This window comes from Megalobrama amblycephala, linkage group LG13, assembly GCF_018812025.1.
Source record: "Megalobrama amblycephala isolate DHTTF-2021 linkage group LG13, ASM1881202v1, whole genome shotgun sequence".
Classification (NCBI taxonomy): domain Eukaryota; kingdom Metazoa; phylum Chordata; class Actinopteri; order Cypriniformes; family Xenocyprididae; genus Megalobrama; species Megalobrama amblycephala.
The window spans coordinates 31,432,604-31,458,188 of NC_063056.1; the positions used below are offsets into that span (position 1 = coordinate 31,432,604).

At 37.4% G+C, this 25,585-nt stretch overlaps 1 protein-coding gene across 4 annotated transcripts in view; it reads left to right on the forward strand.

Annotated features, from left to right (window-relative positions):
• Positions 1–25,585, forward strand: part of ncam3 (neural cell adhesion molecule 3) — a 30,241-nt gene continuing 4,656 nt past the window's right edge. For 2 of the 4 annotated variants that reach the window (XM_048152459.1, XM_048152463.1), the window contains exons 1-15: positions 1–142; positions 15,762–15,885; positions 16,757–16,828; positions 18,280–18,477; positions 18,573–18,755; positions 19,415–19,558; positions 19,642–19,759; positions 20,462–20,616; positions 21,313–21,446; positions 21,740–21,857; positions 22,070–22,240; positions 22,626–22,745; positions 23,351–23,353; positions 24,568–24,695; positions 24,798–24,963. In XM_048152459.1, the coding sequence (XP_048008416.1) occupies positions 15,834–15,885; positions 16,757–16,828; positions 18,280–18,477; positions 18,573–18,755; positions 19,415–19,558; positions 19,642–19,759; positions 20,462–20,616; positions 21,313–21,446; positions 21,740–21,857; positions 22,070–22,240; positions 22,626–22,745; positions 23,351–23,353; positions 24,568–24,695; positions 24,798–24,963 (1,762 nt within the window). In that variant the 5' untranslated portion in view covers positions 1–142; positions 15,762–15,833. The remainder of the gene's footprint in view (positions 143–15,761; positions 15,886–16,756; positions 16,829–18,279; positions 18,478–18,572; positions 18,756–19,414; positions 19,559–19,641; positions 19,760–20,461; positions 20,617–21,312; positions 21,447–21,739; positions 21,858–22,069; positions 22,241–22,625; positions 22,746–23,350; positions 23,354–24,567; positions 24,696–24,797; positions 24,964–25,585) is intronic. The other 2 variants (XM_048152462.1, XM_048152461.1) reach the window with 2 other exon arrangements.

The window sequence follows — 25,585 nt, forward strand, 5'->3', positions numbered from 1 at the left end:
AATCGGTTAGTCGCAGAAAAAAAAATCTCCACAGGAAGTGGCGAGGTCACGCAGTCCTAGAGGCACAGATCATTAACTGCAGGAAACCCAAACATTCACCTATCATTTATCGACCTCAAATATGGCTTATCACTTGAAACATGTAAGTCGCAACTTTAGTCCATTCTCTTTAATGTTTGCCTATAGATAAATGTGCGCTATTATTTGGCGCATATCCAAGTGTTTGTGTGGAGAGCGTGTTTACTGCATGACATGGAGGCGCCGGTGTGATCACTGCACTTAACTTAAAATACTCCGTCATTTTTGGTCATAGATAAGAGTAATGCAAAATGTAAAGGGTCTACTTTTATTTCTGTAAACTCACAATAACAGCAAAACGTTGTGCTTTTGTAAAACAATGAAAGCAATCAGGATGCGTTTTCTGATCTCGGTCTCGGTGAACTTGAGCTCGTAACAAGCATGAACCGAAACTCATCGTATAGGCTGCTTTCCTCACAGACACAAGAAATATATCTATAGAATGTCTACTTTTAAACGAGCCAATTCAAATGGAAAATAAATATTCTCAGATTATGTAATCCATATGAAACTTGCATATAGGCGCGTCCACTACTGCGGAGATGAGAGATGAGTCAGCATTGTTGACTTAATCTCTGCAGCCGAAAACACAGAAAACATTATCAATAAATTATTAAAATGTTTAGACAGTCTCCTTGCTGTTTTTTCACGACACATTCATAATCGTTACGTTTACCGGTGCACTGTGGCAAGCTTTATGCATGTGTTTGAGCACTGATTAGGCTATGTATACATAAGATTAAAGGCTCATTATTATGATTTATGGCTTATTAATATAAATGCGCGATTAGTCGACTAATGGCTTAAATGAACGACTACTGGTCGACTAGAAAAATCTTTAGTTGAGGGCAGCCCTAATATTTTTACATAAGAGAAAAAAGAGGGGGGAAAAATACAATAGCAAAAACAACAATGGATACAGTAAGTAACAGACAGTAGAGTAAGTATGGTCATAATAATAAAAGTAAATAAATAACAACTGTAGAAATTACAAAAAAGGAAAAGGAAATCCAGTTTCAACGATGGTCAATAATATGGTTATGGTCATACAGTTTTTGAAGCATGTCTGAGTTAGAGGTCTATGAGAGGCACCCATATTCTCCTAAAGACATCTGCTTGGCCTCTTAAGTAGTAGGTGCGATGTTCCAGTCATAATGTATCATTCAAAAGTTGTTTAAACAAATCAAATGTTGGAGGCCTTTGTTGATTCCAGTTAAGCAAGATGCATTTTTTGCTATATATGATATTTTGCCAATTCTTTTTACAGATATAGGATCGAGTGTCCTGTCCAGTTCCGTACCAAAAAGATATCGTATAGGTGTAATGTCCAACGGAGTTTCCAAAACTTCAGCTGACAAATCGTGTACTTCTTTCCAAAAATATTTATTTTTTCTGCATTCCCAGAAAATGTGCATAATTGATCCTGTGTACATTTTACATTGGCAACATCTAGGTGATACATTAGGATACATTTTACTCAGACGAAGTGGAGTGAGGTACATTCTGTGCATAAATTTACCACAGGCTCTACTCTTCACCACAATTGGTAACCCTACAAAACTAACATAACAGAACCCTCTGTAAATCCCAACATAACACAACATTAAACATTAACATATGTCTCCCTATGTTAATCTGTTAACAGACAAAATAACACTTAATTTCAACATTTACAAATCCGATTCCAAAAAAGTTGGGACACTACAAATTGTGAATAAAAAAGGAATGCAATAATTTACAAATCTCATAAACTTATATTTTATTCACAATAGAATATAGATAACATATCAAATGTTGAAAGTGAGACATTTTGAAATGTCATGCCAAATATTGGCTCATTTTGGATTTCATGAGAGCTACACATTCCAAAAAAGTTGGGACAGGTAGCAATAAGAGGCCAGAAAAGTTAAATGTACATATAAGGAACGGCTGGAGGACCAATTTGCAACTTATTAGGTCAATTGGCAACATGATTGGGTATAAAAAGAGCCTTTCAGAGTGGCAGTGTCTCTCAGAAGTCAAGATGGGCAGAGGATCACCAATTCCCCCGAAAAATAGTGGAGCAATATCAGAAAGGAGTTTCTCAGAGAAAAATTGCAAAGAGTTTGAAGTTATCATCATCTACAGTGCATAATATGATCCAAAGATTCAGAGAATCTGGAACAATCTCTTTGCGTAAGGGTCAAGGCCGGAAAACCATACTGGATGCCCGTGATCTTCGGGCCCTTAGACAGCACTGCATCACATACAGGAATGCTACTGTAATGGAAATCACAACATGGGCTCAGGAATACTTCCAGAAAACATTGTCGGTGAACACAATCCACTGTGCCATTCGCCGTTGCCGGCTAAAACTCTATAGGTCAAAAAAGAAGCCATATCTAAACATGATCCAGAAGCGCAGGTGTTTTCTCTTGGCCAAGGCTCATTTAAAATGGACTGTGGCAAAGTGAAAAACTGTTCTGTGGTCAGACGAATCAACATTTGAAGTTCTTTTTGGAAAACTGGGACGCCATGTCATCCGGACTAAAGAGGACAAGGACAACCCAAGTTGTTATCAGCGCTCAGTTCAGAAGCCTGCATCTCTGATGGTATGGGGTTGCATGAGTGGCATGGGCAGCTTACACATCTGGAAAGGCACCATCAATGCTGAAAGGTATATCCAAGTTCTAGAACAACATATGCTCCCATCCAGACGTCGTCTCTTTCAGGGAAGACCTTGCATTTTCCAACATGACAATGCCAGACCACATACTGCATCAATTACAACATCATGGCTGCGTAGAAGAAGGATCCGGGTACTGAAATGGCCAGTCTGCAGTCCAGATCTTTCACCCATAGAAAACATTTGGCGCAAAGCGTGCTGGCAATTAGAAATCAGCTGCAACTCAAACATAATAAGTTCAGCTTACTACAGTCAAATGTTGAGTTCACACAACTTTTTTCTATTGTACAGTGAACTTTCTTTATTGTTTGTTCGGTTTTACAGTGTATAGTTTCCAATAGAAACCTAATAATTATATATATGTATATTTTTTTTTTATTTCACTTTTGTTAGTGTACTATTTAAAAATGTTGATCGGCCAAAATTTCTTAGTTTCCCATTGAAACCTATGGGATTTTTAGGAAATGATTGTCCACTTCAAGAAACCCTCAAGTTCAGTCAGTTGGAAAAGATATAATACACTAAGGCAGAACAACTCAAGTTTTGGTGGATGTAGCTTGACAGGTTGAGGATAAATTACATTTAGAAATTTTGCTTTCAAATTGGATGTTTTCAACCCAGCATAATTAAATAATCAATATCATTCCTTTTATGACATCTACCCATTGTCTTTATGGAATCAGCATGTCTGCAAGTGTAATTTAGGCCGTCTGTAAAGATATCGCAGGAGTCTGTCGGACATCTGCCTGCTCTTCCTGAAGCATCTGATCACGCCCAGCAAAGCTGTCTCAGACAATAACCTGAGCGCCTGTGTGCGTGTTTGCGTGTGTGTTTCTTACTAGCATGTTTTTATTATATGTCAGCACTACGCTACTGGCTCCAGACTAACACCCCATTGTCTGTGCAACTATTGTTTGTTTACTAGGCAGAGAGAAGGACAAAGACGGGAACAGTTGCTGGTCTACACTTCTAGGAGCTGGCGTCGTGTGGCATCCCTAAACTGGCGGGTGTAGGCTCATTGTTTTGAGGGTCTTAAAAGGGAAGTTAATTTACTCTGGAGATTTGGCAAATGCTTAGGACATGTGCTGCAGGTCTTCCGAGCTTCAATGGGATCCTGTTCTGATCTAAGAAACATTATGAAGAATTGAAATTCACTAGAGAAGGGTTGAAAAAAGACAACTAACAACTCCTTTTCATCTCCCAGTGCCCAGCTTTGAAAGCACATGCTCCCTCATAATGAAAGAAAATGAGTGGGGCCGATTATCACGCTGATATGAGGTCCTAAATGGGTGGACTACGTTCCCAGAGGCCCAGAGGACCTTTGCATGAGACCATGCATTGCCTCTGATTGACCTGCTATCAAGCATCGAGGTGTTTCAAGGTCAAGGTCTGAGGTGTGGAGGTCTCTCGGAGAGAACAGGAGTGGCACTGATCTCGCAGTTGGTGGCAAACCAGATTACTTGGTGCCTTTGTTGCTGCTGAGAGTGTTTGGAAAGGGATTTCAGGGAATAGTTCAGCCAAAAATGAACATTTTTCAGCATTTATTCACCCTTGTAATGTTAAGAGAATGTCCCAGCAGCTTTTCATATTGCTGAGCTCCAAAAAGAGCAAATAAAGCAGCATGTGACTTGTGCAAATGAATTCAAGTCAACATATTGTTTCAAAGCAGCTTTACAGAAAATGCTTGATTCAGTGGTACAATTTAGAAAGTATTTTGTTATCATTCAGAAATAAATGTGTCCAAGTTGTCCATATGGCAGTAATAAACAGCTATAATAATATAATATGTTATTTGCTAAGTTAATGTCACGTGTGCTCGTAATGATTACAAGGAAAATATTTGATATAGTTTTGTCAAACCACTAATAAGCCACTATAAGCATAATATTACAATATAAGGATGATAAGTTTTGTATGTCAATCTACTATGTTCCAAATCATAATAATAATATTACAATGTAAGCTAGGATCATATTTGATTATTTTGAATGTCGATCCACTATATTCCAAGTCATAAGGATAACATTACAACATAAGGATAATATTTCATAGTTTTGTATGTCAATCCATGATATTTTGTGTCATAAGGATATTATTACAATAAAAGTTAGGATCATATTTGATAGTTTTGTATGTCAATCCACTATATCCCACACTGTAAAAATGATTTATGGTAAATTCTACAGAAAAAAAAAAAAATGTAATTTTTACATGAAAAAGTTAGTTCAGGAAAGAATTAAAAAACTAAGTTTTTTAACGAAGTAAATTCTATATTAGTACTCAATTTAAGCTTGTAGAAATTAAAATTAAAGTGTAAATATCAACATTATAAAATTAAGTAAAACTATTCAACTTTTCTGATACTGGTGTTCCCATCATGCTCTGGGCCTTGAATAATTAATGAGGTCGATTTTTCACTGTTTTCCAGCTGTATTTACACTGTTCTATCATTGCTTTTGTGGTTATGTTTAGTAGCTTGTCATTTTGTGACATTTGGAGTTCATTTTCTACTCAAAATGCCACATTCACACTCAAAACGATCCATCGAATGTTACCGTCATTGTGTATTGTGTACCAAGTATTGAAGTCTCTGTGTTCAGGTGCCGTGTTATTTCTAATATGTAGATATGGTGTCTACATATTATTTATTGTATTATTTACTTAGATGTTTCTAAGTAAAGCATACACTTTAAAAGCATGGTTTAATTCAGTGTTATATTGTTTGGGTAAATGTATTGCAAAAGAAACTTTAAGTAGAAATTACTCAACCGTTTACTGGCCAAGTTAAAATGACTTATTTTCTTTGTTAATTTTACTTAACTTGGTTAAGTAGAGTTACTTGATTCCATATTTGAAATTTACTTAAAAAACATGTGTGCAAAAACTTGCAAAAGAAAAATGAAGTAAATTTTACTTATTGTTTTTATAGTGCAGATTATCTGAAGCAATAACTGTGAAACTATTATTTTAGTGTCATGTTATAGTTTTTATTAATGTTTTGAATTAGTTTTATTTTCATATTTTCTGTTTTCATTTTAATTTTAAAGTTTTAGTAATTTTGTTGTGCAGTTTTGATGTTTTTATTTAAGTTTTAGAGGGCCTACGTCAAGTTAAACTAAATACATCAAGTTAAGCCCTGGCAACTAGCTGAAATAAAATAAGTTTAATTTTTTTTAAAGGTCCTGTTTTTCGTGTTTTTTTGAAGCTTTGATTGCATTTATAGTGTGCAATATAACATGTGTTCATGTTTTGCATGTAAAAAAACAGTATTTTTCACATAATTTACTTATCTGTATACCGCTGTTTCCACTGTCATAAAAACGGGCTGATGTCTTCCTTGTTCTGTGAAGTCCCTCCTTCAGAAATACGTAACGAGTTCTGATTGTGCCAGCGGTTCCTGTGTTGTGATTCGACAGCAGCTTAGCGCGCCTTGCCCGGAAAGTGCTGCACATAGTTTTACATGTGGATTATAATTTTCGGGAACCGAGTTAAACATAAATTGTAACCATTGATCTCTAAGTACAGCGTCCCTGTGAAGGCCAAACAAAGGTGATTGGACTGCGGGATGAAAATAACAGCGTTTCGACGGCATGGCGACAAACACACTCTACAAACGCAACTCTTGCTCTTCTCCGTGGGAGCGCAACAAGACCACGCCCCCCTTTTTTGTGTATTCCTGTGGGCGGAGGTTAGTCAAAAAACTGTTTTAGTGACGTCATTAAAGAAGGAAGTAGAGGGATGTAGTCCAAACTGGCCGTTCGATGTAGGCGACTTCTGTTAAATAAAATATCTCGCTTGGCATTGAACTTTGAGCTTTAAAATTTTACAGATTTTATTTATACTCTAACAACAACATTACACACTAACTAAAGTTTGAAACATGGGATCACGAAGAACGGGACCTTTAAATATTTGTATTTCAGTTAAAGTTTATTTTAATTAAGGTTAAAAAAAAAATCCCGTGAAAAAAGAATCCCGTTAAAAAAGAATCCCGTGAAAGGCGACTGACAGCAAAAAAAAAAAAAAAGAGTGAGCGCTCAGAGAGAGATCTAAACGAGCTGAAAAACGGTATACGATCGTGGACGCTTCTTACGTCACGCGGTAGGTTTATGCGTAGCGTTGGTGGGGCGTTTTTTTAAAACACAACGGAGCACAAATGTCAAATCAAGAACCGCGGCGATTCATCTAAAAAGCAACGTCATAAAAACGTATCGCATTCACCCTATTATCTGCTCCGGCAAAAAAAAAAAAAAGGAACGCTTTTAGCGCCACTCAGTGGACATTTCGCATCGAAACTGCAGCAATATGTACTCACTGGAAAACAGGGGTACGTTTTCGTCATGAGAACTACAAAAATGTGAATATGTGAAAACGGTGACATAATGCGCATGCGTAGGGTGAATTCGGGTTGATTGGGACACTTTTTGCCATTGAGATGACTGGGAAAAAGTGTCCCATTCAACCTGAATTCACCCTATTACATGTTCAGTCTATAGTCGCATAGTGTTTCTTTACAAAGTAACACCGCCAACTTCTGGTCTGGCAGCAGAATACAGCGTTTTTAGACGTTTTCACGAATAAAAGTGAACAGGGATCATTTTGACTATGTTGTGGTCTGTATACGTGAAAAATGCAAAGGAAAAACTTTTCCATTTTTAGTGCATCATTGTTGTGTAAACATACCCTATAATAACCCTAGTGTGAAAAACAGACTGAAATGATGTTATTCACTGATAGTCTTCCCCACAATATTTCCAATGAGAAGCAATCTGTATTTTAACAACTACTTTATTTTGGATCCCAAAATGGCCAATTTCCAGGATGTTCACACTCGGGGGGGGATGAGGCTTTTTATTTTGAAAGATAAGGATTAAATTTTCCCTACCTTTGACTTTGAAGATAAGGTCTTGCATCATGGATTCTACATGCTTGAGTGCTCTGTGCAGTGATTGATGTTGTTTTTATTTTATTTCCAGTTAAATAAACCATTACCACCAGATAAACCCATTTAGACTGCACTCAATGAATCACTGCCAAAAAGCAGACGTGCCCCACAGCAGAGCATTAGAAAACTTCCTTTATAGGTCATAGACTAATTGCAGATGCATATACACAGAAAAGTAGACATGTTCATATTCACATCAATTGAAATTTCATGTCAACCTTTAGAGAGCGTTCTGATTGATATGACATTTTCTCTGGCCTTGAAAGTCAGAGCTCATATAGGCAATAAACTTGTCACTTCAGCACACTTATCAGTCATGTTATCTACACCATCACTTTCCTTCAATCTATTCAGGGAAAGTTACTTTTATCAATTTACCTGGATGATTCCATGACCTTTGTGTTGCTAATGTACACCATATAAACAAATAAAGCCTCTATATTGGCTTTGGGTTTGAAGCAATTTTCACTCAGAAATTGCTAGTACATTTCACAAATAATTACAGAGAAATAGCAAGTAACTTAAGTAAGAAAGACTGAAATATTATTTATATTATTACTACTATTATTACTTATAAAACATACTAGTAATCTTTGTTTTAGTTGATAGAAGTGCGACAAATTGATCTGATGTTTTGTATTAATGAGTTCATTAAATGAATTAGTCAAGTTAGTAAAAAATTCAGTCGTGATAAGTGAGGGCGCATCCCACAGAGCTGAAACAACAGCTATTGTTTTCTGCACGCAAACGTGCTGAACTCTAATTTATTAGAGCAGGTGAATCAAACTACTGACGTGAATTGTTCTGGTAAAGACAAAAATAACCTTTTGTTTGTTTATAAAACATCTCTTCTGGTGATTACACTACTATGATACGTGACTGTAATCATTGCATCCTTCAGGAAGACATGCTTGTGTTTGGATGAAGACTTTCATCATTGTAACACATTGTAACCCACTGAATCTCTCTTTTTTTTTTTTTTTTGAACGCAATTTTTTTTGGTCACAATACAAAATTCTCATAATTTCACTGGTGTTATTTCATATTGTCATAACATGGCATTAGATCAAGTGGACTATTTAGATTTTACTGCACTTATTTATCCAATAAGCAAAATATGACAGAATTTCAAAAATGGAATTCACAAAAATTGTGTTTTAATTTAAAAGTGTTTTGTACTAAATGTTTCAAACCTTGAGAAAAAACATTTGAGTAAATGGAGTAGTTAATCTCTATTACTTAGTCCTTTCCCATGTGACAACATATTCAAGGATGTAATACATTTATCAGATGTAATCTTAATAAATGGTTTGTGATAAATATTGCACATAAAAAATAACAGTAGAAGCCGATTTTTATGGAAGTCCATTTCTTCCACATAAGAAAAAACTTTTTAAATCGTAATAATGATACAAAAGCTCGAAATGATAACATACTATGTCAAAATTTGGATTTACAGGTCATACTTAAAGGTGCAATGCGTAAATTTTAGCGGAAACTAATGGCACACACCCCTCGCACGCGACAGAGATGTCGTCGTCTGAGACAGCAGAGAGTACATTAGCAGAAGCTATGAGGTTTGTTCTTAAGGCCCCGATATACTTCAAACAAAGTTCTTTTTCGTTCTTCGTTTAGGGGTAAAACGAAGTTCGAAATGCGTGACCAGCGATATACTGTAATCAAACATCTGACGCCGCCCACACTGCTGAGATCGACGGTTAGATGAATACGTGCTGTACACTACCTTCTCAGTAATAAAATAAACACAACAAAAATGAAAAAACAGCAAGCATTTATTATAGAAAGCATAAGAAAATTGTCTGATCATAACATGGGTATGTTAGCATGAGCTCTGCAAATTAGCACTCCAGTCACGTCACGTTTATTTATATAGCAAATAGAATAGATGTTTATTCAATACAGTATCAAACAAAAAAAAAAAAGTGTCAGTACCTCATTTCATCAGAAGTACAACTTAATTTTATACTATAAAGCGGCTATCCAGTGTGTTCATGTTTTCAGCCACGGAGATTTTACCTCAACGAACTCAACAGATCAAATGAGTCAGTTATCGTATGGTGGCATGAATGTGTTTTGCAGCTGAAGCGAACTTTTCCTGAAAGTTCGCTTTGGCAAGCCGTTTCGAACTTCCAAAAAGAACACAAAACGAACTTCGTTCTGGCCTGATTTTGTTCGAAATGAGGTCACATCAGTTCGTTCTTCTATTTAATTTGAAGTATATCTGGGCCTTTACTTTTACTTTATAGAACTGTCTCTGCTTCTAATAAACCAGGCGACGACTACTACTACTTTGTGCGTATTCGATGCAAGCTGCCTCTAAAAACACCAACGAACATAGTGACGAAACGCGATCTGTAGAGCAGTTTAGGTTACTGTAGAAACATATGACATACTAAAGCCCCGGGTATACTTCACTTTCCGCGCCCGGACGCGTCACGCGCGCAGTCACGTCCGCGCGTCTTTCAAAGTATACTACACCACGGATGCGCGCGGATGACCGCGATCGTCACATGCGCAGTACAGCTTTTTTCTATGCTCTACCTGACATCGGAGAGCAGCACTGAGTCGTGTCATCAACGGGACATTCACTGGACATGATCGGAGAAGAAAAGAAGTGCATGCTTTCCCATATTTTACGTATCCCCCTCCATGAATTTGCCGCCCTAAACATGTCTTTGTACACTTTCAAACATGAATTGTACAAATGTGCTTACTTTCTAATCTCTTCGCACAAACGCTGGTCAAGTTCGCTGTGTTTTTCTCTTTTTTCAAGCATGTTGTTAAACCGGTATTTTCACACTCTTCTTTGACGGCTGAACACTGTGCTCAATACTGTGCGTATTGCCACCTAGTGGACTCTTCTATACTGCTTGCGCATGCGCTGTTGCACGCGGACTGTCCGCGCGGTCTCGAAATTTGGCCTGCACGCGGCCAGGGTGTGCGGCCGGCATAAGCCCCGGGTATACTTCAATTTCCGCGCCCGGACGCGTCACGCGCGCAGTCACGTCCGCGCCTCTTTCAACGTATACTACACCACAGATGCGCGTGGATGACCGCGATCGTCACATGCGCAGTACAGCTTTTTTCTATGGTCTACCTGACATCTGAGAGCAGCTCTGAGTCGTGTCATCAACGTGACATTCACTGGGCATGATCGGAGAAGAAAAGAAGTGCACCCTTTCCCATATTTTACTTATCCCCCTCCATGAATGTGCCGCCCTAAACACGTCTTTGTACTCTTTCAAACATCAATTGTACAAATGTGGTTACTTTCTAATCTCTTCGCACAAACGCTCGTCAAGTCCGCTGTCCATATTGTCGTGTTTTTTCTCTTTTTTTCAAGTGTGTTGTTTTTAAACCGGTCTTTTCACACTCTTCTTTGACGGCTGAACACTGTGCTCAATATTGTGCGTATTGCCACCTAGTGGACTCTTCTATACTGCTGGCGCATGCGCTGTTGCACGCTGACTTTCCGAGCGGTCTCGAAATTTGGGCTGCGCGCGGACAGGGTGTGCGGCCGGCCGCGAGCCCTCCGCATGACAAAAATTGCGTCATGCGGACGGTGCACGAACGCGGACGGCCGAAGTATACCGGGGGCTATAGACTGTAAAAAAATATGGACGTAGTGTCCGTGACGTCACCCATAGAGTTCCTAACAGCAGTTTTGACGCGTAAATGAGGCCGCGGCCATCTTAGCTGCACGTGACCGCACGTCACTCACGGATAACTGAAAATGGGCAAAGAGGCGGGATGAAGTTGGAGCCCATGCGACTTGTTGCTGAAACCACGCCCGCCCTAGCTATCTATCTTAGATACTATCTAAAATATTAATAAAGATAGCAATATCATTAGAAAGTACTAAAGGATTACTGTCAATCTACGGTGATTTTTTTTACGATAACGTTATAGATGCTCCAACACCAATAGGCTAATTAATTTGTGTGGGGTGTGCAAATAACACAAATCAAATGGGATTTCATACCTTTATAATGAAATAGAGATTGCGAGATGAATCCAATCCGTGGCACTTGGGTAAAATATATATATATGTACCAGATGTATATCTCTAAAATGTTCTCTCAAACTAATGAGCACGTATCCAAAGTATAATTTTTCAAAATAGTGCAGCAGTTTTAGTTATATCCAAGCAGTGCTATCGGAGTTGTATATCCTCCTGGTATTGTCATTGTAGTAAATCTCAGGAACAAAACTTTTAGCCAATGCCACGACGATCCAACAACGTGTGTTCTGCATGCGAACACATGTACACAGACTGACATCTGCCTCGAGTATGCAGCAAGCCATATATTGTATAAAATAATACAGAAAAAAGCACAAATACGACTGAGATGCCAAATTCAGCGGCTGAAATGAGCTGCTGAGGTAACATGACGGCTCACAGACAGCAGCGGCATACCAGTCACTCAAGTGACCACGCCCTTAATTATGCAGAACTTTAAGGCTTAGTATAATTTAAACAGATGAGCTATAAAAAAATTCACCCCCCTCAGAGTTGTCATGAAGGGCAAAATTCGCAGTATAGACCAAAACCACAATATGAACCAGACTGTAAACATGTTTTTTTCTGCTGTAAACCTGGCTAATTTAACATGATGGTCAATGAGATTCTGCTCACTTCTGCAGCCTGTCCCTAGCGGCCAGTCGATGAATTGCAGTTTAATTCACTTCCGTATTGGCTTCACGAGAAACAGGGGGAGGTTGCCGCTTGGCGGCCGGCCGCAAGCCCTCCACATGACGAAAATTACGTCATGCGGACGGTGCACGAACGCGGACGGCCGAAGTATACCCGGGGCTTAAGTCATAATTATGACTTTTTATATCATCATTTCGAATCACGAGCTAGTTGGTCATAATCGCGACCACAAATTCCAAATTATGACTTATGGTGTGTTCAAGTCATGTCGGAAAGATCGTATTTATGAGCTGAACGCACATGAACGCCATGCACCACAATGTGGTAAATACGAGTGGGAAGCTCGGGATTTTCTTTAAGCCCCGATCTGTACGAGTTGGTGGCGTGTCAGTGAGAAACATGGCAAAATACCACAATATTATAGGTATTTAACAGTAACATTGTCAGGCTTTAATGCTTACAACGAAGTAATCTGATTCCCAGCAAAAAATACGATAGCATCATAATATAAAAATGTAATATGTAACAATAAAGTTTACAATGGCTTCATAAATTAAATAAAAACATAAAAAAGCAACATACAACCAATGCACGTTCTTTGCTCTACATTTTCAAAAAGTAGAAGTGTTGTTATTTTGTGTAATTAATTTAGAGAAGGCACACCGCCATCATAATCCGATGAAAGTGACTTGAACGCACCTATCGTCGTACACACGACTTCCCACCTCGTAAATACGAACTTCACAGGAGGACTTGAACACGCCATTAGTATGTCATAATTATAATAACATTAAAATGTCGAAATTAAGTCATAATTTTGACTTTGTACTAGGCCTGTTATAATTTTGACTTTTTATGTAGGCTAATAGGGCTAATTAATAATTCTAAGTCACAATTTCTACTTTTTATATGATAAATATGATGTCAAATGTAATTTCTCATTTCGAATTTTATGTCATATTAACCTACAATTTACTCGAAATTGTTTTTTTTTAAGTGAAAACATTGGTGTTTTTCTCTCGCGATTGTAGTTCTGTTGTTTTTCAACTCCGGTTTGAATGTCAGCGGCTCGGGGCATTTTCGTTTTTTCTCTCAGTTCATCGCCCTTTTTCTCACGCTAGTCGCCGAGAGTAGTGGAAGTGTAAACTCCGTAGTGGAGTTCGAGCGGAGTGGTTACAGACGCTTTGAGTGCAAAGAGGAAGTCGCTCCATTCCACTCATATACGGAATTCCAGACCGGGTTTCAATGTCTGCTTTGTTTGGCGACATAGGCTAGGCTAAGTTTGATCAAAGTCCCTTTAAGACAAGTCATTTCACTCGGCGGCCATCTTTGAAACGCCTCTCGGGCATCCTGGGCATCATGCCCTATCTCTTTGAATGGGGAAACATCAAATTCTCCAAAACTGTTCGCCAACCTTACGATTACATTTCATATTTGAAATCAATGAAATCTGACAACAGCTGTCTTATACATGTTTTATCCAAACGCTCTAATCATGACAAAAAACTGTTTTTTTAGGCTGGATCAAGCTAATGCGTTTGATACTAACAAAGACTATAGAATAACACAAGACGTGTCACTCGTATTGTTTTGAATGGGAGAAAGTGTATTTTAGCTTGATCCAGCCTGAAAAAATACAGGTTTTTTTGTCATGATTCGAGCGTTTAGAGACTAAATTTATCAGTCGATTGTTGTTAGATTTCATTGGTGATTTCAAATATGAAATTTAATCGTAAGGTTGGCGAACAGTTTTGGAGATTCTGATGTTTCCCCATTCAAAGAGATAGGAGCTGCATGATGCCCAGGATGCCCGAGAGGCGTTTCAAAGATGGCCGCCGAGTGAAATGACTTGTCTTAAAGGGACTTTGATACTAATGGACTACTTGCACTGAGCCTCGTGACGCACATCCGGTTTGAAATATTACGGCTCAGTTGTTTCCGGTTATATATATTTTCAATGCGCCGTTATCACATAGATAACTAAACCCCTCTTAAAACGAGAGTCCTCGGGATGATTTTAAATTCCAGACATATTCAGAGACAAGAGAAGAGATTCTGATGATTACCGTGTACAGACCTTTCCAAACTCAACGGAACTTTAAGTTTTAATCCAACATAAACTGTGATTCTTTCACCACAGGGTGTCAGCGCTCTAATAGTGATTGCGACGCTGCAGTGTGAGACTTGATAAATAAGATCAGAATGAACATAATATTTTAGTCTCTATTCTGTGCCATTTTTTCTGACAACTATTTATGTAATTCACACATTTATGCCAAAAATCCTAATAGTCAAGGTCATTGCATTATTCTTTAAGATTAATTAACAACACCGTTAAAGCAGTTATCACATTCATTCAACTATTTCAAACACTGGAATAAAAGAGCAGTTTTCACTTTTTTTTGTTTGTTTGTTTTGCCATCGTGATAATGCGTTGTCACCCATCGTTACACTTACCATAGTAAAACAATGCACTTCCTGTGTTTATCAGTCAAATTCATTTAAATGTAAATTTAACAGGTATGAAATATGATGATTAAGAGAAAAACACTGCTAATGAGAAGACGAGCACTTGACGGCGGAAGGTTAGTGGGAAAATATATTTATTTATTATTCAGAATGCGCATTTGGAAGGGAAATATATTAATAAACATTTCAGCAGGTTGAAGATAATTAATGTTAATGCAGAATGATTAATTGTTTAAAAAACATTTCGCAGCCCTAAAATGTAGTAATAATATGCTTTTTCACAAGAAGCTCTCTGTATATAAGTGCGCTGAACGCTGACCGGAAACGCTCGAGCCGTAATAAGTAGAAAGCGGAAGTAGCTGTGCAAGTAGTCCATTAAAGGCGCAATTTACCGACATTTTCGTGACATTTACGTTCATCTGCTTGTTTATATAAATGTATAAAAGAAATATTAGACTTGTAATGTTTCTGTAAATAAAAATGCAAACCTGCATAGGCCTAAATCATAAAAACATATAAAATAAAAACAATAAAACATTTTTTAATGTAAGAAATATATTATATAGCCTACGAATAATCATGTTTAGGCCTATATATTACTTAAGGATAATAATTATGAACATTTATTACATTTTTCTCACGTTATTTAGTAATATGTGTGAGCACATGTTTTTCTTTATCTTCCGCATGTTTCTAATCATCCTCAATAAAATACAAGATCGTGAGATAAAATATCTTCCTCCATCGAGTGTCAGGGGACAGCAGGGCTCGTTTCATCCGGTGCGCAGGAGGGGAGGGCCGCTGGCGTCGGGGCGGCTGGAGCGCGTCTCAGCATCCCTGCACTGCATCATCTGAATGAAGAATCGGGAGGAGGGAGTTTTGGGTTCAGATCCTCCAGATAACCAGGTTCCTGTCTGTCTCTGTCATAGCATATAAAATCATGGGGGACTTGTTGACTGTCAGACTCCAAGAGAGGTGCGCAGGAAGAGAAGACTGCAACCATGACTTTACTCAGACTGTGTGGACTCCTCCTTGTATGCTCGAGACTAATAGGTGAGCTGGGATTTACTTTCCTAACCTTTAAGTGTAATTTAATTTCTCTGTTATATATTGGCTTGCTTTTTAGAGACAGTGGGGTCTAAAAGTGTGAGAACCTATTTAAATTTTAAGTAAAGCAAGTATTAATATTAAAATGTATTTATGTTCCTGTTGTTTTGCTGACAGTATTAGTTGCATTGAAAATTTTATATTGAATCAGAAAACATTAAATATAAATGTAATTTTCAGAAATGTGTATATAAATGTAGCTAGCTATTTTTCTCGTTAGTTGTCCTTATCTCCTTTTAAATGTATTTATTACTTTGACTATTTACTGTTTTTTAACTGATGCCATTTTCTCTTGCCATGGAAATTGCAACACATTTAACATAAGCGTATTTCAACAATTACTGTACATATCAAATGGTAACAATAAGGTTAATTTGTTAACATTAGATAACTACTTTAGGTAACATGGACTAAGAATGAACAATACTTCTACAGCATTTATTAATCTTAATGTTAATTTGCAGATAAATGTACTTACAGTACTACTTTCTCTTGTGAAGGAGAGATGTTGCCCTTTGAAAAGAAAACCATTATTGTTGCTCTGTTCTTTGTAGCTGGACGTCTTTGATCACCCATACAGGAAGAAATATTGCTTTTTAAGGGAAGCCGGTCATTTCCAGTGTCCATTTACCCTTTTCCTCACTGTCTGTCCTATATTAGAAGCAGAGCTATTTGTGGTAGTGATGCAGTAAAACAGTGCTTTGGCTTGAAAAAATATCAGCATTGCCAGCTGACTTATTTATTATGCTATGGTTACTCATGTACAGGGTAAAAGTTATTGTTCATAATTTGTGGAATGTGTTTCCTTTCATTTCAGATGCTAAATTAGACATCATCACTAGTGACCCAGATGTGCAGGTGGGAAGCCAAGTTCTGCTCTTGTGCAAAGGTTGGTGTGTTTAGTTGTAAAAACTGAATAATAGACACAAAAATGGCCCCAAATTATATCTGGACACACTTACAGTTGTCTCAATGACTTACAAAATATCAAACTAAGTGCTAATAAATGATGATGTTTTGGGAACTTAAACTAATCTAAAACTATTTTTTTCTGAATATAGATCAGTTCTCCTCAAGTGTCAACAATACTTTTTTCATTTTGTTTTCATTCATTATCTATTGCTTCAAAATAACTGCCACTTGGTTTGATGTTTTGTTATCTAATGCACTGATATTAATACATTTAGTAACAGTTTACTTGAAGGGGAAGTTTTTATGCATGTTTATGACAATTGTCATTAAGTGTCATTCGCTCTGTTATGTCATTTTTAATGCAAAGATGACATTGTTTGAGATGTCTTTGTTACGACAACTTGACATAAACCAACACATCATAACCTGTCAGTGTCTTTGTCATGACAACTTGACATTATTTAGCTTTGGGTTAACATTACATTAAACTGTCTTTTGTAATAGTGTCATGAATATTTTTCTGACCACTTTTTTTCAGTGATACAAATTGAACTTGTCATAAAAATGTCATTAAGTGTTAATACTCTGTCAAATAATTTTATAACAGCGTCATGAATATTTTTCATTTCATTCCATGTTATTTTTTTAAGTTTCCTCCAACAGAAGGTCAGATAAAAAATAATAATGGTAACATTAACATTTTAACTAGTTGCCTATTACTATTAGCATGCATATTACTAAAATATTGGCTATTTATTAGTAATTATTAAGCGCATATTAATGCCTTATTCTGCGTGACCTTATTCTACATTCTTAATCCTACCCAATACCTAAACTTAACAATTAACTATATTTATAAGCTGTAAATTAGGAGTTTATTGAGGGAAAAGTCATAGTTAATAGTTTATATATGTGTTCCCTATACTGAAGTGTTACCAAAATAATGTAATGTAATGTTAACCCATAAAGCTAAGTAGTTCCTTAAGGTTGATAATTAATCTGCTGTGTCATGTTTATGACAGGTTATGTTGTCTTGGTCATGTCAAGTTGTCCTGACAAAGACACTGACAGGTTATGATGTATTGGTTTATGTCAAGTTGTCATAACAAAGACATCTCAAACAATGTCATCTTTGCATTAAAAATGACATAATTGAGTGAATGACACTTAATGACAGTTGTCATAAACATGCATAAAACCTCCTTCATATTCATGACATTATGAAGGTGTCATGTCAATCTTATGCACACCCCTTCAAGTAAAGTGTCACTATACATTTTCATGTGTCCAAATATTTTGGGGGCCTCTATATATCATGTAACAGTCTGTAGATTTCAGATTTAATGTTGCTGAATAACATAAAATAACCAAGAAGGTATTGTTTTCTATTCTTTTCTGTCTTTCCATATGCTCTATTGTGCGGATCAGTTGACTCAGAGGGAGACATCAGTTGGTTGAAAGATGGTGAAGAGGTTGATGAAGATCGCCATGAAGTCAAGAAAACTGATGAGTCTTCGAGTGCACTGACCTTGAAGAACGTTGAGTTAAGTGACAGTGGAACCTATACCTGTGTGTTTGAAAATGAACACGGCACAAAGAGGACAACCTACCAGCTTTATGTCTACCGTAGGTTCCGTTTCCTGTTCCTGAAGACATTTATTTTTCTGTCAAGCTGTTAATCCTCATAATGATTCTCACGTAAAATTCTGTCCTACAATCAGAAGCACCAGACTTTGGCAAAACACAGACGTACCATGAATTCCTGATGAACCAGACAGTGACCATTCCCTGCCTGGTCTCTGGCAAACCCGAGGTGGAGATCTTCTGGTATCGGAACGATCGCATCGTGAATGATGACGGTAGGGGGGGTGGCCATGCTGCAGGTTCTTCCGATCTTTTATGTGGTATGGGGGTCTCCTCACCTTCCTAGCTCAATGTGATGCCTGCAGTTGGCAGAATGGCAGGATGGCGATGGTGGACGAGTCAGCGATGGGGTGGGAGGGGCCTATGCATTTGTTTTCTGACCGATTTGCTACCAAATCGAGAGATGTTTCTCGCTAGTAGTCGGGAAACATCGGTGAACAGTTTGGTTTCGTGTTTTTTCTTCCTGTCTGATGGTGAGAATGAGGCCGTAAGAAAGAGCTCAAAAACATTAAGTCCTGCCCCATTACAAGTAAACGCCACCATTGACAACCTTAGAGGAACAGTTCACCCCAAAATAGAAAGGCAGTCATTATTTGCTCACCTTCACACAGATAGAGATTCAGTTTCCTTTGTATGTGTTTGGACATCTTCTTGCTCATTTTACAATGCTTTCAAAGTGAAATGTATCTCTAAATGTTGGTATTTTATGGCATCTAGTTTTTCAAGAATATAGGTAGAGGCATTTTTCCCCCTAGTGAGCCTCTGTTGCTAAACAATGACAGAATTTTTATTTTGGGGTGAGCTGGCCTTTTAAGAGTGTGCGTGCGGGCTTTTAAAGGCTTCGTCTCATGAATCTAAAGTAATGAGATTGCATCTTTGACACCGCTCAGGCTCTACTTTCCCTCTTCTCGTTGCACAGGCCGAGGTGGTCTCAGAATCCTGCCAGATAGATCCCTGCATATTGAGAGAATTCAGCAGGAAGACCGTGGAACCTACACCTGTGAAGGCAAGATCAAGGGACGCCCCATAACCAGGAATCTCCAGATCTCTGTTGTTGTTAATGGTGAGGACAAAGAAGAACTAATCGTGTTTGTTCTTAGTGTGGCCAGGGTGAATATGTCCTCTAAATAATATCCCGTTCTCCAGAGCCACCGACCGTACTGATTCATGAGGAGAGAAAGAGTGTTCATGCCGGACCCAATACCAGTGTGTCTATAGTCTGCCTGGTCAAAGGAACACCCACTCCAATTATTTCATGGATACTGTATGTCCATCATCAGAAAATGCTATATTTCCTTCATGCTTTTTATAACCGTGAATCTTCTATGGCTCTCTTTCAAAACCTAGTGGGCTTCCTACATAGGCATTCTGAAACAAGTAGTAAAAAGCATTAGAAAAATGTCTAGTTAAAGTGTTTCAGAAAAAAAAAAGTTCCATTAACAATTTAAGAACATTATTAAAGACTAGACAACATTGAGCGAACGTTATATTAATGTTACTGAAAGAACATTTGTTTATAACTTTGAGAACCTTGCCAGAATTTCATGCACATTGGTAATGCAATGCAATGTAATGCTTTTTTAAAAAGAATAGAGAAGAATACATAAATAAGATGATACAGTGGACAAAAGCAGGAGAAATGCTGAATACAAATAGACTCATAATTAATTCAATAATGAAAAGTACTGATATAGAATAGTTCAATCTAATTTAAAAAAGAACTGTTTTACCCATAAGCATTACTATGCTTTTTAGACTATCATGTTGTTAGTTTATTGAAATCAAGGCAAGGCAGCTCACTTGGTTTTGGAACAGAGCCTGTTTGTGTTTATTTATATTTTTAGTCTCCGACTGTTTTTGTACATTTGGAGTTTCCTTTTGTTTCTTAGTTCTCCTTCCATTTATATATTTGTGTTGTATTAATGAACAATAGTGGCAAAAAGAGTTTCTGCATCTCGTCCCTCAGCCCTTCCTCCTCTAACGAATCCCGTATCAAATTCAACACCGATAAGAGTGAGCTCACCATCTCTGCAGTGACCAGGAGCGATTATGGAGAGTATGTCTGCACGGCTACCAATAAGATCGGGGAAAACACCGCCACGTTTGTTCTGGATGTCTCAGGTGAGACAAGGTCCTCCCTAGAAGAATCAAAACCTTGAAGGAAGTGATGTGTTTGTACTTTGGCTGAAAGCATAGAAGCATCGAAAGAGGGCAGTTGGTCGGCATAATCTGTTTTTAGTCAATATCAAAGTTCAACAAAGTTAATGAATTAAATTCACAAGTCTGTATGGCCAGTAAGCTCTGTCAATTAGCCCGTATGTGTTGTAAAATGACAAACAATGCTCTTTTTGGATGGCAACACACATTTTTATGATCCAGTCAATCAATTCCTGATGGATAAAATCAAGAACAGCTTTATCTTTTCTGTCTGAATGTCCTGTTCACTTTATATGTCAAATGGTGCTTCATGCTGCAAATTTGTGTGCTGTTTGTTTTTTCTCTACTTTATTTCCTTTTCTTGGAAATTTTGTTTAGCCAAAGATTTATTCCAAGGAAACTTTTTTTTTCTTTTGAAGTCAGGTGTTTACTACAGTTACAAACACAGATATGGGGAATTTGATCCCATGCAAGCGTCACATTGACACTCTCCAATGGGCCAGACCCAAACAAAACACTTTTAGGATAATGGAAATATTAAAATAGATTTTTATACACAAATGCATATCTGCGATAGTTGGCTCAATATGTATTTCGATACTTTATGGTTTAGCTTTTGAATTTAATTTCATTTTTGCTTGTCCTATTGATCATTTTCAGAGCGTCCAATTATAGACTTGGTTCCAAGTAAGCTGACCATTATTCCAGGAGAATCTGGATCTGTGCTCTGCAATGCCACAGGACATCCAACTCCAACCATAAAGTGGGTCAGGAAGGCTACCCAAGAACAAATGGTGAGAAACATCTAAATAGCTCCATTTTTTTATTGTTGTTTGCAATTAAAAACAAAACAGAAATTATTACTTAACTTTGGAAATATGTTTAAGACGATCAAATCTTGCCTTAAACCAGTGGGAATACATGGGAAATGGATTATAATTGGATTATAATTTTCTTTGATGGTGGTGACAGTGAGGAGGGATTCTGTATCTCCAGGAAGTTTGACCCACGTACTCTTCTCTTCGGTCTTAATTACTTCTTCCTGTCTCTTATTGTCTTTCCTGTTTGCACGAACGTGTGTGGGCAGATGAGTGTGGAGGGATCTGAGCTGATTTTTGAAAATGTAATGCCCTCTGATGGTGGCTTGTACTCCTGCATAGCCAGCAACCCGGTGGGCACAACCATTGAGGACTTCCAGCTGATAAGTAAGGCTCTTGTAGTGGCTTCAGTCTTCATCATATAATGTATATTAATTAAATCATTTATCTTATGCATCCTTGAGGATTACAACAGTTCTTTGTCATCATGCATAACATTTGATAATGATGTAGTTGACAAAATTTTGGTTTGTTAATATTTATTTCTGCATAAACTTTCCATATTGCTTCTCTAACAACTTCTCTTGCTCTCTCACAAGCCCGGCCTGGTGTACCCGCTCAGTTCAGTGTGGCCGCGGGGTCCTCATCTTCTGTCCTCATCCAGACTGTCTCAGTGCAGGACGGAGGGTCCTCTATTACCCAGTACATCCTTCAGTGGAAGAAACCGTCCGATGAAAAATGGAGTGGACAAAGTGTCGTCAAGCCCACAAGTAAATAAGTAATTATGAGTGTGGTTTAGGTTTCGATGGTCCACTTTAGACATTCTACTAACTATAAGTAACTTTGCAACTACATATCAACTAACTCTCATTAGAATATCAGTTTAGGTTTAGGTGTTAGGGATCGAGTTAGTAGAATAAGTTGACATGTAGTTGGAAAGTTAGTTATAGTCAGTAGATTGTCTGGTGGGAGACCAATAAATTAAAGTGTTACAGTCTACTAATACTCTAATGAACGTTATTTGACATGTAGCTGCAAAGTTACTTATAGTTAGTAGAATGTCTAAAGTGGACCATCGAAATAAAGCATTACCGTGGTTTATATTTTGATGCTTTTGTAAATTCAAATGTGTGATGAAAATATTTACTTTTGTAGATCCCCTGGTGATCACGGGCCTTGAGCCGTACACAGAGTACTCAGTTCGTTTTGCGGCCAAAAACTCACATTACCAGGGGAACTTCTCCACTGAACACAAGATCTTCACACAGTCTGAACGTGAGTATCAGCAGGATTCTCTCCTGTCTATTCACTTTATCTGCTGCTTATTCCACCATTTTTGATGTTGAAAAACTATTATGAATATTGTTATGTAAGCCATTGGCAGCCCACACAGAATCTGCAGCTAAGTAGTTAATATATCCTGTGGTGTGATATACTAAAACATATTAAACAGCATATATACTATATATAGTACTATATATAGAGTACTATATATATATATATATAGTACTCTCAGCTCCATTTAACACATTTACCATGTTTAAATCCAATCTGCAGATTTTCCAAAAAATCAGTGGAGAAAATGTTCAAAAAAAAAAAAAAAGCTGTAGATTCAGTCTGGGTGTGGCCAATGGTCTACAGTCCCAACATCAATTTTTAATAATAATAAGACATTTTATTGCAGTTGATTTCATTTCATGCTGTCATTCTTGTTCTTATTTGCTCATCACATGTGTTCATGATTTGCTTTCGCTGCCCATTCTTTCTCTAATTGCCACCTGAATGATCATTCCTGCTTGATGATGACCATTCTCCATGCATTACAACCTGCTCCTGGTCCCGGGGCCCATCCATTGCCTTATTCTGACCTTCCGTTGTAGATGGTAAATCAAAATTTTGAATGCATACATCTCCAGTTGATAGGCTAAAACACAAACCTAATTGTTTACTGTGATATAGAAGTGTGAAAATGAGTTTACCTACATGTTTTCAATGCTGAAGAAAGCAGAAAAAATTAGAAAATTGCTACTTCAGCATGAAATCAATGTTGGTCTGCTGATCTCACACATCTATACTGTAGTGAATGATTTTGGAGCTTATCCACTGGATTGTCAGTTACTTAAGTGTGACACTGACATAATCTAATAACTTAAAATAATGAATATTCACACTGATTTTAATGTGCTTTTTATTTGCCCATTGACTAGTTTGTGAATATTACACACATTTCCTTTAAACTTAAGTAAAAAAAAAAAAACAGTGTGAGAGTTGTAAAGCTTGATTCATTTCTGTGAATCAGTTCACACTGTCCATTTCAGTTAAATGGTTCAAAACTCTGATTCAGTGATTCATTCTTCACGCTAGTCTTCCTTGTGTTTATAAGTGAATTAGTATGGAAAACATGCATTTACTATTTTTAACTAGATTTTTACTGTATTTTAGTTGCCTAGGAGCAATAAATATCAGAATATACACTACCGTTCAAACGTTTGTGGTCATTAGGATTTTTTTTTTATTGAAAGAAAATTGAATACTTTTATTCAGCTGCATTAGGATGCATTAAATTGGTCAGAAGTGACAGTAAAACAAATAAATGCTGAAAATTCTATTCACCTAAAAATACAGAAAAAATTGTTTCGTAGTTTCCACTATTAAAACATTAAAACAGCAAAAATGGTTTTCAACATTAATAATTAGAAGAAATTTTTCTTAAGCAGCAAATCATCATATTAGAATGATGTGACACTGAAGACTGGAGTAATGATGCTGAAAATTCAGCTTTGCATTACAGTAAATAAATTACATTTTAAAATATATCAAATAAAAAACAGTTATTTTAAATTGTAATAATATTTCACAATATTACTGATTTTACTGTAATTTTTGATCAAATGAATGCAGCTTTGGTGAGCAGAATAGACTTACAAAAACATTTTTAAAAAAATCTTACCAACCTAAAATTTAGAATGGTAGTGTATATCAAAAGTCATTAAAATAAGGTTGAAAATACCATGATCATAATCCACCCGCCCTAAGATCACCTGTTACACTGTTTCTTTGTTCCTCCTATCTCATGTTTCTTCTTTCCCTCATTTAGGGGAACCTGACATCCCCATTCTTTATCTGAGCGAGAAAAAGTTGGAGAAGAACTCAGTCTCCATCCCCATTAAACAGCTGAAAGACGGAGGCTCTCCCATCCAACACTACGTTGTGCGCTACAAAGGGGTCAGTCCGAAGTCCAGCCGAATCACTTTTTCATATCTTTCTGGGGTTTTTTTTATTTTTTATTATGACTTATACCAGTGTAAAATGTCCCGTTTCGAATAGAACCAGGAGGATGACGAATGGACTGAAAATGAATTTCCTGGAAACTCCAGCAGAATCCAGCTGAATGGTCTCCAGTACAATGCTGAATATCAAATGGAAGTTTATGCAGTAAACCACAACGGCTCCTCCAGCCCTGCCAAAATTAACTTCACCGTCCCACAACCTGGTAGGTCTGATTAGAGCAAATCAAATATTATTATGTATTGGCACGCTTTACTTTCGGTTTGCTTTTCCACTGCAGTTTAGTACCGCTTCAAAGTGGGTGAGATTATAGACTGAGTATAGTTGTGTCACCTCTACTGCCTTGGATCCTAGTCTACCAATGAGTTTGCACCTCGTCTACTGACCACAATACAGCCCTTTCTTTTTTCAAGTTGCGTGCGACAGTCGTTTAAAGCAAGTCATTTCACAAACAAATGATATTGCAGTGGCTGTTACTGACTATTTAAATCTAGCAGGTTTGGTGTCTCATGTTTCAAATTAAATGACGCTGGTAGTGACGATTCTCTCTGACCTCTGCAGTGTTTACACGTCACGTTTAGTATTGGTACGGTACGCTTGGAACCCCCACCAAGGTGGGACTATTTAAGCGAGCCGTACCCTTCCGTTCCAAGCCGTCCTTTGCCACCGCAGTGCCAAAAAGTGAGCCAAAGTGAGCCGTACCGAACCGTACCATGCAGTGGAAAAGCGCCATATTATATACTTAAAGGGATAGTTCACCCAAAACTGAAAATTCTGTCATCATTTACTTACCCACAAGTTGTTCCAAACCTATATGAATTTCTTTG